This window comes from Mytilus californianus, unplaced genomic scaffold (genome assembly GCF_021869535.1).
Source record: "Mytilus californianus isolate M0D057914Y unplaced genomic scaffold, xbMytCali1.0.p SCAF_10, whole genome shotgun sequence".
Lineage (NCBI taxonomy): Eukaryota > Metazoa > Mollusca > Bivalvia > Mytilida > Mytilidae > Mytilus > Mytilus californianus.
The window spans coordinates 10,612,755-10,626,390 of NW_026262582.1; the positions used below are offsets into that span (position 1 = coordinate 10,612,755).

Sequence of the window (13,636 nt, forward strand, 5' to 3'; positions counted from 1 at the left end):
ATTCAGCAATTTTTCCATTTGAAAAGGGGCATAACTTCAGAACAGTTAAAGTGATGCCACCAAAATTCAAACCTGATCTGTGTTTTGTGGTAATAAGCATTGTGTATAAGTTTCATAAAGTTAGAAAATTGTTCTCCTCACTAGTGAAATAACTGTTCTCGGCAAATGATTGGTCAAAATTTAATTATGACTTCAAAATTTTCTTGGTTTCTTCTGAATTTCCTATTGCGACGTCATGAAAAAGGTGACCATGCCTGATGACATCACATATAAAGATCACAACTTTCTGCAAATCTTTGAATAAAAATCATTAGAGAATCAGATTCCACCACTAAAACTCGTTTATTACAATATTTCTCCACTCTAAACAGATAAATTTTAATTATTTAAAAAGCTCGGCAAGCCTCACTCTTTAAATATTGAAATTTAACTGGCTCGAGAGGAGAAATATCATAACACACTTGTTGCAGTGGTGGAATCTATATGTCTTGAAGTTAAAGGAGGGACAAAAACCTGAACAGTGAAGCTAACAACAGGTTAACCATGGAAAGAGATAAATATGCAGAAAACAATTATATCAACACAATGTTTCCACCTTTCCATTATACATTATTTATTGCATTAATTTTATCTACGGATCATCATCAGCATTAAAATAAAACAATAGAAATCAATTACTAAAAGTAGATGAGAATCAGTTTATGACAGAATTGTGGTTATTATACATAACAAATGCTTTCAACATAGCAGCTCTACGAAACCATGATATGTTATCAAAATGCTTATCATTTTCAAATATTTCAATCTGATTTAAATACACATCCTGTATCCACACTTTGCTAACAAGGATTTGACAACACTTCATTCTACTTTCTATTTTGTTGATTATTACATCAGCCAATGAAATGACAGCCTAGTGAATCGTTACTATAAAAGCAGAGGATCCCGAAATGTCTTTAAAACAGAAAGTAGAATGGATTGATGTCAGATCCTCGGAAGCAATGCATGCATCTGTATTGAATCAGATCGCAAATATTTAGGAATATAATTATTATTCAGCTTGTGACATTCTAATATTTCTGTATATAGTCTACATGTGTGTTTATATAATAAAATAAATAAAAAATACATATAAACAAAATTCACTGCATTGTATGTGGTACATATATATATATATATATATACATGGTCAAGTTTTTTCTTAGATTTACTATTCTGCCATTGGTAATCTTCTTTAAAGGAATAAAGATAAAAATACTAAACATAAAATATAAAGACAAAAAATGTTCAATGTTATGTAAATAACCATTGCTATTTGAAATCAAGTTAAATAGAGATAGCTTTTTTATAGACAATTGAGTTTGTTAAATAAATTAATCAATTTTTTTTTTAATCTTTTCCAACTTTAAATTAAACAAAAGATAAAAAGTATAGATATATAAAAAAAAATTGTCTATTATGCAATTTGACTCTTTTCTCCCCTAATTCAATATGTTTTTAAGCTGTTACCAAAATTCCCTAAAAACAGTCAATCTATAAACCTTGTTTGGTAATATGATTGCCTTTTCGACCAAACTTTTAGCAATAAAATGGAATCTTTGCTGAGTATGTCCACAACATAGAGATGATTTTTTTTCATCAAACTTGGCTATATCATGTTTTGTCAGACTTGAAAATGAAAACAAATGTACAGGTTCTCCCACTTTTCATACCTGCAGTATAATTAAGCTATCTACAACAATCTACACCAATTACTGTTTGTCATGTCTAAGAAATATACAAGTTATTGGAATAATAAATGTTAATAATCTCTGATGAAAGTATCTGAACCCTTAGGTAAATTTCAATAAGATTTGTCAAAATTATGAAATCCTGGCTTCAGAGTATCACTACTCAACGTTACTTTTCAGGTGTTCAAATTAATGAGTCTCAGGTTCATGACCTTTAATTTTAAAGATGGGCCATCAATTTGTATAATGCCAAGGTCCTGAACCTTCCATTCCTGAAATTATTTTTAACACATGACCTTTTACTATAGTATATATATTTTAATGGAACACCCCTAATATGTAACTAAAAACATAAGAGAGATTTTAAAATCATGGAATTTCATGCGGCGCATAAATGTTTTTTAGACAGGTAAATACCAAGTAAGTCATAATTTTGAAACCCCTAAAGCTGTCAAGCTATTTTTCCAAAATTGATCAAAATTTATATATAATTTATATATTGACACAAGTGATATAGAGCAATCATAAAAATAAATACAATTAATTATTTATACATATATATATATGCATCTTATGTACATCATTATGTACAATCCCCCCTCAAAATTAACAATAAAATTGGTTAAATTCACATTTCATGTGTAAACAGCAAGAAAATTAAGCAGCTAAAAAGCTACAGTATTGATTACAATAACATTATAAATATTGTCTGTCATGGTTAAATCAGATCGTCACTATCACATCTGAAAATAAAACAAAATTTATTGATGTCCAGCCGCAAATACTGTGGATTCATTTATTTTTGTGGGTACCAATTTTCGTGGATTGAGGAAAATTGGCATTTTAGTGGATATTTGAAGTCTGCATATAACCTTATAGAAAATTTCGTGATTCACCTGTACCCACGAAATCCACGGAAATTGGTATCCAACGAATAATAATGAATCCACAGTAGTACATGTATATTCAAGATAACAACATTTTCATTTCAAAATGATCAATATAAATATGAAAAAAATACACAAGTGTTGAAAGCCGTATTTTTAACGTGCAAAACAGTATATAAATGGAAACAAAACTTGTTCTCGTCTCGTTGAATATTCAGTCTGATAAGGAATATGAAGAGGGTTTATTTATCTTTCATCATTTTAGAAATGTGTTTATTTTTTCCAATAACAGCCAAACTTTTCTCTAAATTGTTTTACCTTAGTTTATTAACATGATAAAGACCTTTAAATATCTCTTAAAATATTAAGACAATTTTTTTTACTTAACATTTTATTTTACCAATATAACACATATTTCATGATCTTCTGTTCAACTGTTTTATAAATTATTAAGAAACAAAGGTTCCAGCTTTAAGAGAAACAGATTTCTACCACTAAATCTAGTGCAATACGATTTTTGTCCACTCTCCAGAGTTAAACTTTAAATATTGAAAACGTTCTGCGAGCCTCACATTTTAAATTTGAATATTTAACTGTCTGGGGTGGAGACACATCATATCACACTCAATGCAGTGGTAGAATCTACATGTATGCACTTACTTTAACAAGGATTATTCTACTCCATGAGCAAATATCATGACAATGCCTGGTTCCATTATTAAATCTTCTGGCATATGTTGATTTTCACACGCTATCATCACAACTGCTTGTTTACCTATTAAACAAAGGAATTTTGAAATTATAATCATACATTATATACACTTTATTTTCCATAGTTTTAGTACACAGTCAGTTTTAACAGACCGACAGATTACTTGAAATATGAAAATGTAAATTATCCAAGACCACTTTATACTTTTGACTAATTATACAGTTAATAATGATTGTTGTTCTTTTTAAAACCTTGATGTTCAATTGATTGATTGGTGTTTAACTCCACTTTCAACACTATTGTGCTTTTTCGTGGCGGTCAGTTTTTATTGGTGGAGGAAGCCGGTGAACCTGGAGAGAACCACTGACCTTCGGTAGGAAAACTGACAATCCTAGTCAATTAAGATGCGTGATTCGAACCCACAACCTCAGTGTTGACTGGCTAGTTATACAGTAGTTCGACTACTTAGACCACTCAGCCACCGAGGCCCCCCTTGATGTTCAAATTTCTAAAAGTTATCTTCATACCAAACTTGTGGTAAAATGAAAAACTTTTCTTTTCTTATTGTAAATTTTCCTTTCTCAATGGTGATGTTCTGTTGGCTCCTTCTTAATAAGTGAACATTTCTCAGTCTGTTCCACATGCTCGCAGTGATGTCTAAGATTGAAATGACAGTAATATTTTCGTTACTAAAAAAATTAAAGGTGATAAACATCAACAACTTTATGCTATTCAACTTACCAGGAATCCTTTTAGTCACATAATTTTCATACTGTCGTCTATTAAGCTGTCTTGTTTCTAAAGTACTAAGTCCAGTCGGCCATCGTCGTTCATGGGCATTCTCCATCAATTCATTCACAATATGTGATGGACAACCGCTGTCTATTAATGCCCGTTTTATGACAGCTTGTAGAACAGCATCAGGTGTTGATATCATTCCACCCCAACGAGTTACTCTGGCAGCCTGTAAACTAGTACTCCATCTGTTAAGTAGAAAAGTACCGGTAATTGTTTGTATGCATACACCATTAATAAAGTACTGTAAATTCAGAAATTTTTGCACGTATTTATCGTTTGTGATTTTTGATTGGACAAAAATATGAGTTTAGTTATTAAAATTTGGTAAATGCTACATAGAAATAATGATAACAAAATTTTAAATGAGAATTTTTATTTTGGCAATATCTATTTCATTGCAATTTTAGCAATAAAAAACATCCCAAAAAATTTCTGAATTTACAGTATTTAGTTTTGGCATGCTAATGAGTGCTGTTCTAGAAATGGATTGTATGGGAAAGCTGATTATTTTAGAAAGAAAAATTAAACAATCATAGGAAATAATCTAAATAAATTTCATGCATGGCGGTGAAAATAGAAATCACTTTTAACCTCCCCTTTACCAATACATTTATTTCTGGAACAACCCTCTCCTCTTTAATATAGTTATAAAGATATTCAAGAAATTCCTGGGATGGTATGATTTGAGTGATAAATCATTCTAATTTCAACCTGTAATAATGCGAAAAATATTTAGTTTTTAATACTGTAAATAAGAAACAATTGCAATTTTTGAAGAATGGACAAAATGTGAAATTAATTTATATTACAATTTCAAGAAAATCTGCATACAAATTTATATATCAGATATCACTATCATATCAGAATGTGATTTCTTATTATTGCGATATTCACCCATTTGCTTTATTCACATTAATAAAAACCTCACTACATTCAAACTTTTCAAAACCAGCCGCCAGTCAGATCACAGAAAACGGCCGGTTTGCAAGGGTGGCCGATTTGTTGAAAATTGAAATAACAAAGAGTTACTTCCCTTTAATGTGTGTTTGAGTATTTCTGAAAATGTAGTTTATCATTATCAAAATATATGTTATCCTCCGTGAATTTTAGTTTTGTACATTATATGTATCATAAAATACAGCTACAACTTCAATTTTAACTTATTTTTTTTATTTTTTTTTATTTTGCAGGAATAATAAATAAAAATACCATACATTAATGATATTTCTTTAATAATTTATCCAAATGCTCTCCTAAAATTTTAAAACTGTGACAATATTAAATTCTTTTGAATAGCATAATAATTGTAACTTGTCAAAACATAACAAGCTTGGGTAATGAGACTGATATGACAGGTAAACAGTAATCAGTCAGCATACAGGTGTTCTGATTGACCAGATTATCTTCTTTGTTTACATAACAATTATAAGAACTGATCAGTAATTTCATAAAACAAGGCCAGTTTTATGAGGTTAAATAATATTGATTTTGATTAACTAAATACAAAAATACCGGCCAGTATCCGGTTTAAAGGGGTGGCCGGTTTAATAAGGTTACATGACCATTTAATTGAGTACAAATCGGCCGGGACTTCTTGATTTGGCCGTATGAGGGGAGAACCGGTATTCAGAGGGACCGGTTTAGAGAAGTTTCACTGTATAATTTCAGAACGCCCATGAAATTATGGGATACCACCAAAACATTAAAATCAAGGTGCAATATTTGTTTCATATAGAAAATTTTGAACTGCAATCTCAACAAACATAATGATTAATCAATGGTGTTTAGCCCCCTAGTGACACTTTTTGCTGGAATAACCTTAAACAATGAATGGAGAATGTGTCTATGGGCCACAGATGCCCCACTTGTAAATATGCATGAGTCAACTTCCATATACAGATGCAGGATTCACATTATTAAGACCGTTTTTTGTGATTATAAGCATTGTGTAAAAGTTCCATATCATTTTGTTGAGGCAAACTAAAATTAGAGAATGGGAACGGCAGATTTAGCATTTTTTCCATTTATAAAGGGCATCAACTCAAAACGGTAAAAGTGACACCACCCAATTTCAAATTTGATCTGTGTTTTGTGGTAATAAGCATTGTGTATAAGTTTTATAACATTTGGTTGAGGCAAACTAAAGTTAAGAGAACGGAAACCAATTTCGGGACGTACAGGACGGACAGACAAGGGTAACACTTAATGCCCCCGACGCCTAGTGGTGTTTGCATAAAAAGTTTTCCTAAAGTTACTTTGACCTCTATGTTCATGTAATATGACAAGGTCACTGAAGAATGATATAATTAAAACACTACCAGTTTGTATTGTAGGGAGTTTCAGAGCTAATAAAATTGATAAAACTGAAGGAATTTACCTTATATCAAATGGCATATAAAACAGAGAGCTATTTTGTTATAATATGGTTTTCAAAAGCCTTTATTCAAATGGTGAAATTTGAAACTATCATGTGTGTTTTTATCTTTGACGTAACAATAAGCCATACCTCCTCCTGTGAGGTCACAAAAGATTTGACTATCATATTTGTTTTCACAAAAAACTTCTCAACTTACAAGCTAAAAATCAGTCAATTAAAAAAATGTATGACAATTTATACGGCTTGTAAAAGGGTCCTTTCAGGAACATTTTCCTGGCTGGGCCTTTGGGATTGTGGGTAATCCTGAAGACTATTTTACCTGATAACATCAGCATGTTCCATTTCTGTTTGTATTTCTCTCATTCTTGGATTGGATACTCGCATTGATCTCATGTATTCCTGTAATAAATCCATAAACAACCATGTAGTGAAGGTCATATAGTGACCTCTAGATGTTTTTGGTTAACTAGTGCTGTTGGGTTGGTGCTTTCTTGATGTTTATTTACCCAACAACATTTTTTACTTATAACACATAGTCCATACAAAGATGACAAGTACAAATCTTAATGAGGTTCAAATAAAACCACAATTAATATAACCTTAAATAAAATGCCCCGCTGGGCGCAGCTTGATACGACCGCAGAGGTCGAACCCTGAACAGTTGGGGCAAGTATGGACACAACATTCAAGCTTGATACAGCACTGAATTTGGATTGGATTGTGATTAAATATTTGACACAGCATAGGTTTCTGACACAGAATGAATGTGGTCTCAGAACTTAATTTTTTTTAAATTACCTATTCAAACCATATCATTATTATTTGCTTTTATATATAAATCAGAAATAACCAATTTAAAATGGAAACTTTTAAAGAAAAAAAAAGGAAAAAAAGGAGAAAAAAAATCCCTCCTCCAAATTTTTTGAACCCCCTTATGATTCACCACACCCAAACTCAATCCCAGCCTTCCCTTTGTGGTATGGTACCTTGCAGTACAATTTCAGAGAGATCCATACACTTGAACACAAGTTATTGTCTGGAAACTAGAAAAATGCTTGTTTTTAGGTCCCTTTTTGGCCCCTAATTCCTAAAATTTTGAGGCAATTACCCCCAAAAATAATCCCAGCCTTCCCTTTGTGATATGGAACCTTGTACAATTTCAGAAAGATCCATAAAATTACACACAAGTTATTGTCCTGAAACTAGAAAAATGCTTGTTTTTTGCCCCTAATTCCTAAAATTTTGAGGCAATTACCCCCAAAAATAATCCCAGCCTTCCCTTTGTGGTATGGTACCTTGCAGTACAATTTCAGAGAGATCCATACACTTGGACACAAGTTATTGTCTGGAAACTATAAAAATGCTTATTTTTGGCCCCTTTTTCCTAAATGTTTTGGGCAATTACCCCCAAACTCAATTCCAGCTTTCCCTTTGTGATATGGAACCTTGTAGTACAATTTCAGAAAGATCCATACACTTACACACAAGTTATTATCATGAAACTAGAAAAATGCTTGTTTTTTGCCCTTTTTTTGGCCCCTAATTCCTAAAATTTTGAGGCAATTACCCCCAAAATCAACCCCAGCATTCCCTTTGTGATATGGAACCTTGTGGTACAATGTCAGAGAGATCCATACACTAACACACAAGTTATGTCTGGAAGTTACAACAAGAGGCTCTCAAGAGCCTGAATCGCTCACCTGTATTTAAGAGAAGATTTTTAAATGTTAGCAAACTTGATGAACAAATTGTGTAAAATTGTCTTTAAAGGGCAATAACTCCTTAAGGGGTCAATTGACAATTATGGTCATTTAACTTTTTTGTAGATCTTACTTTGCTGAACATTATTGCTGCTTACAGTTTATATATATCTATAATAATATTCAAAATAATAACAAAAAACTGCAAAATTTTGTTAAAACTACCAATTCGGTGGCAGCAACCCAACAATGGGTTGTTCGATTCGTCTGAAAATTTCAGAGCTGATAGATCTTGACCAATTGAACAATTTTACCCATGGTCAGATTTGCTCTAAAAGATTTAGTTTTTGAGATATAAGCCAAAAACTGCATTTGACCCCTATGTTCTATTTTTAGCCATGGCGGCCATGTTTGTCGATGGATCAAAACTTCGGACACAATTTATAAACTAGATACCCTCAGGAACATTTAATTAAAGTTTGAAGGTATTTGGCCCAGTAGTTTCAGAGGAGAAGATTTTTGAAATAGTTTACGACGACAGACGACGACGACAGACAACGGACGCCAAGTGATGGCATAAGCTCACATGGGGCACTTTGGGCCCCGGTGTGCTAAAAATGCTTATTTTTGACCCCTAATTCCTTAACTGTTGGTACCATAACCTCCAAAATCAATCCCAACCATCCTTTTGTGGTATTGAACCTTATGGTAAAATGTCATAGAAATCCATTGACTTAAACTAAAGTTAGAGTGTGAAAACCAATGTGTCTTCGGACTACGACGACGACCCTGGACGACGAAGACGCCAACGTCATACCAATATACAACCGCAAAATTTTTTTGTGTTCGTATAAAAATATGGGTATTTGTCAATGAGGCAAAATACAACATAAAAAGTCTTCAACAATAAGCAAATGTTTATAATACATGTGTATACCTTATATAAAACTATAAATTACAACTAGTCTGTCTTAATTTTGAATAACAAATAATAGAGACTCCAAAAGATCTGCCATCAACACCAATGTGTTCTGTTACATCACTGTCCCATGTTAGGGGTGGGTTGAAGTCTCACAAACATTTTAACCAAGCACATTCTTTTATATGTGTCTGTGGATGTTGTTTGTTGCGGTTTGCCATAGTTGGTTTTGTATATTGTTTTTGGCATAAATCATGCTATTTGTTTTTTCTTTTGAATGTTTTCACTTGATGGACATGTTTTACACCTATAAATTAAAGTTACACCAAATTTCTCTCAACGTTGCTATTTATGATGTTTCAAAAAATGTTGTCATGTTGGGGCCTTTTATAGCTTTAATACTATACTGTAATGGTTTTACAGTGACCTGTAGTTGTGTACATCTTCATTCTTTGGTCTCTGGTGATCTCCTTATCTTTATAAAGACAAGTAAATCAATAACAAATATAAACGGCACATGATAAAAGCATCTACTACTGTTACCTTTAAAAGCTGTAATTCTCGTTTTTGTTCATTTATTTGTAATTTGTGTTCTGTCAATTCTGTTTGCATTTCTGCCATTTTGTGTTGCTGCTGTTGTACAAGGTTCCGTAACTCCCTCACACAATTATGTTCCTGTACAAAATATTCATAGGATAAAATAAAATTGTATAAAATTATTTTTCTTAGTTATTAAAGTTAAGTCATTACAACCCTACTACACTGGAACTGTAAATCATTATTTCCTGTGTTTATGTCCCATCTGGAATATAAAGCAGAATAAAAGAGGGTCTGGTTGGGAGGTACTTCACTTCTGTTTTCTGTAAATATTTATGGCATTTTTCTTGATCTTTAAAAATAACACTTATTCTGCAAAAATTCTCATAAAAATGATTTTACTATTGATTTTTTCTGTAATTAGACGATTACTTTATCCTGTATATTGTTCAGTTAGTAATCAGTATTTGATTCCCTAATTCTTTTATTTTCAACAGTGGACAACTAAATGTTGATTTTCTGACGTTTTGCTAGTATTAGATAAACTATACCAGAAAAGGTTTGCTACTGATAAAAAAATGCTTTCATACAAAAGAATAACACACGAAAACAATTCTATTAAAGCCTTCAAGATCATAGAAATGTACTACATTTTGTTTCTTTTATTTATAATCTTAAAACTTTCCATTTGCAACAAAGCTTTTCTGTTTTTCCCTCAATGTATATTTACTCATAAATGCTACTGTTTATATGTTTGAACATGTTGAAGGCCCATGCTGAATTATTCTTAAGTCTTTTTAAATGGTGAATAAAAGCAAGACAAGGTGGAACTTTCTAAATGTATGTACATGTACCTGAAATTCCACCAGTAAAAACAATATTGAAACCAACGTCTCTTATTTCCAGATTTCCCTTCTTTATTATTAAATGAACATAGAAAGTGTCTGGTTATTATCATTCTCTTTTCATCTATTATTAACTTTATAAATTGTAATTGTTTCTTTTCATTTTTATTGCACAGACGGCTTTGTGTTGTTGTGCTGCTATCTTACTGACATATCTTGCTATTTCTAGCTTGCTGTTCGGTGTGAGCCAAGACTCCGTGTTGAAGCCGTACTTTGACCTATAATGGTTTACTTTTACAAATTGTAACTTTGATGGAGAGTTGTCTCATTGGCACTCATACCACATCTTCTTATATCTATATACATATATAACCCAAATCATATTTTTTTTATTTATACCTTAAGTTCATCTTTTGGCACAACAAGACCACATCCAAGTTCACAATGGACTGGTTTCTTTGGGTTATGTTCACATTCTTGCAGGTGTGCTGCTAACATGTCCAGTTTGACCACAGCTGTACAGCCGTATCCGACATTGTCACATGTGATCTGGAGGCGAGACAGTAGATTACGTAGGATCCGAGGGACGGGTTTAAGTTGGTTGGGTGTGATGGGGTTTCTATCCACAGGGCAGGTAGGTTGACGAGTCAACCACTCCTGTATACATGCTGCACAAAAGGCATGTTCACACGCTGGAGCCTAAAAATAGAATAAATAACATACTGTGGATTTATTTATATTTGACAGATACCAATTTTCATGGATTTCAAGATTATATATGTTATAGTTGAACCAAAAACTTAATTGTGTTAAAAAAATATCAAATTTACCATAGGCTTGTACACAGAGTTTGGCAAAACCGTGAAACCAAATATCCACGAAGAAATATTTATTTTTCAATCAACGATAATTGGTACCTATCAAAATAAATGGAGGTATTTTGAAAAAAATCTTTTTTTATGCAGTGGCACTGACAATGACTGTTTTTTTTTAATTTATAGTGATTGATTGGTTGATTGTTGCATTCTTAATGTCCAAAGGCTAGAATTTATAATGTGATTAATCAATGAGCGATCAGTGCAGCGTTAGATATGCATCAGCAATACAGGAGGTGTGAAAACTAACTATGTCTATTACCTTACAACTTTGACTGTTTGAACAGTTTCAATACAAGTCTTTGTTACCATGGAGAGTTGTCTTCAATTTCAATAATAAAATATAAGTAAATATCTGCACTCCAATTTGGGACATATTATGATGGTTTGTTGTTTAACATCAAGTGGTATATTAAATGCCTATTCGGGACAAGAACATGTCTATGTTATGTGATATGAACCCTGTTTTGTACTTGTTACAAATGTACATAGACCAACATAATGAGTCAGGTTTTTAACGTGCTACTTCATGAGGTAACAGTCAGCAGAAAGACAAGTCACCCTACCAGATGTTTTGACATATGAAATATGCAGAAAGATATATTTTCAAAGTAAATTGCCCATAACTAGTAGCATTCACTTTATAAATTAATCATAAAGAAACATTTCTAACTGAATCACATATTGTTTTTTTTTTTGACAAAATACCTGTAAGGGTTCTTCTAAAACACTGCTACAAATTGGGCATATAAGTTCCTCATCAACATCTCCCTGAAATCTGTTTACTTCATATCCCATCTTCCTGTAATTGAAATATTTCATACTACATTTGTACTTTTAGCAGATTAGTTGGCCCACAGCCATTTCCCCGACTAAACATTCATTGTATATGTATAAAAAACATTAATTGTAACTTTTGCTAAACATTATACATATATGTATGTTAGCAGGTAGTTCCAGAATTGTGGAAAGGGTTTTCCAGTGTAAGTCTGACATTTATCATTAACTCTCTTTCTTCCTGCGTTTAAGATATCATCACATTGTATTTTACTTTGTTTGTTAATACATTGTTGTAAATAGACAATATCTCAAGTCTTATGTGATTTATGGGCATCTTCTTCCTTATTGGCAGTAGCTATAGCTTGCCAACATAACGGTTAACAAACACTGAGTCATAAGTTGATAAACATGATAAAAATAATAATTCTTGAAAACCAGGACTCTTTCTAAAATGTTTTTTTTTTCTGTTTTAAGAAAGTTGCATTGTCATTAATAAAGAATATGCAAGACAAATGTGTGTTGTCTGTAGGTATTAGCATATGAGTTAAATTTTGTAAACTGTACTTTAAGATATTGGCCTCCAACAACATAACTTAGACAAATAAACTTAACAATGAGTATTTTTGCAAAGAAAAAAAGCCATTACAATCAAACTGCGCACCCCAACAAAGTAACTGAGAATAGTCAGCGCTATCAAAAAATCCTGGAGAGAACACTGAACATTTATTTGAACAATTCTTGCAAGATTAGGGCAATTTCCAGAACTGGCAACCCCTGACAAATGCCTGAATCCTGATCCTGCGCCTAAACAAATATTCTAAAGTTCAACGAGAAATTACCATTACCATGCATGTACAGTGTACCTTAAGAGGAAAAATAGTACAGAGACACAAGTTGTGTCAATTTTGACCTTAGGATCAGGATCATGACTTTTCAAGTTAAGTGTCATCGACTCCCAAAGAGCAATAAGGTCTAAATCAATAGTCAATGAAATTGAACTTTAAAATATACTTTTCCCAAACTTCAAAATTAAGCTTGTTTTAATTCAGTAATGACAGTATCCCATTTGTACTGAAATATTCAGTGATTGGCACATAGAAATTTTCTCTAAAGTCATACACTGTCACAACAGTCACGTATGTTTAAAGAGAAAATTTTGAAATATAAGTTCCGATATTGAGACAGTTTCCGACACAGGTTAGGGGTTATTCTTTGAGAACTTTGTGTCTGTGAAAACAAAATTGGGGTTTTGGAAACCACCGTCTCCTGGTTTGGCCTACTTTGACAAAGGACTCAGATAGTATAACAGTGAAATTTATAATCAAAATAATAAGTGATGCGTTTAATTTTGTCTTAAACTAATTTTACCAGTTTAAAAGGTGGCAAATTTCTGTAATAGTGGATATTCAGTATCTGTTTTTCTTTTCATGATGTCGCCATATTTTTCATCAACTTCCTGCAAGAACAATAACTCTG

General features: G+C 32.2%; 1 protein-coding gene across 1 annotated transcript; it reads right to left on the reverse strand.

The window, feature by feature from the left end:
- Positions 1–588: 588 nt before the first annotated feature.
- Positions 589–13,636, reverse strand: LOC127717588 (E3 ubiquitin-protein ligase NRDP1-like). Its single transcript, XM_052223295.1, has 8 exons — positions 13,529–13,636; positions 12,089–12,182; positions 10,905–11,204; positions 9,667–9,798; positions 6,824–6,903; positions 4,071–4,312; positions 3,278–3,392; positions 589–2,473 (listed from the first exon to the last, which is right to left on the reverse strand). Exons 2-7 carry the CDS (start codon positions 12,176–12,178, stop codon positions 3,289–3,291), a joined length of 948 nt encoding a protein of 315 aa, XP_052079255.1. The 5' UTR covers positions 12,179–12,182; positions 13,529–13,636; the 3' UTR covers positions 589–2,473; positions 3,278–3,288.

Bases quoted from the DNA above. Each gene is read 5' to 3' on its own strand.
- LOC127717588 (XM_052223295.1), bottom strand. From the start codon at position 12,178: ATGGGATATGAAGTAAACAGATTTCAGGGAGATGTTGATGAGGAACTT. The intron at 6,904-9,666 runs GTAACAGTAGTA...GATTTATTACAG, and splicing joins GAGAATTACAGCTTTTAAAG to GAATACATGAGATCAATGCG. The intron at 4,313-6,823 runs GTAAAATAGTCT...TCTACTTAACAG, and splicing joins GAACATGCTGATGTTATCAG to ATGGAGTACTAGTTTACAGG.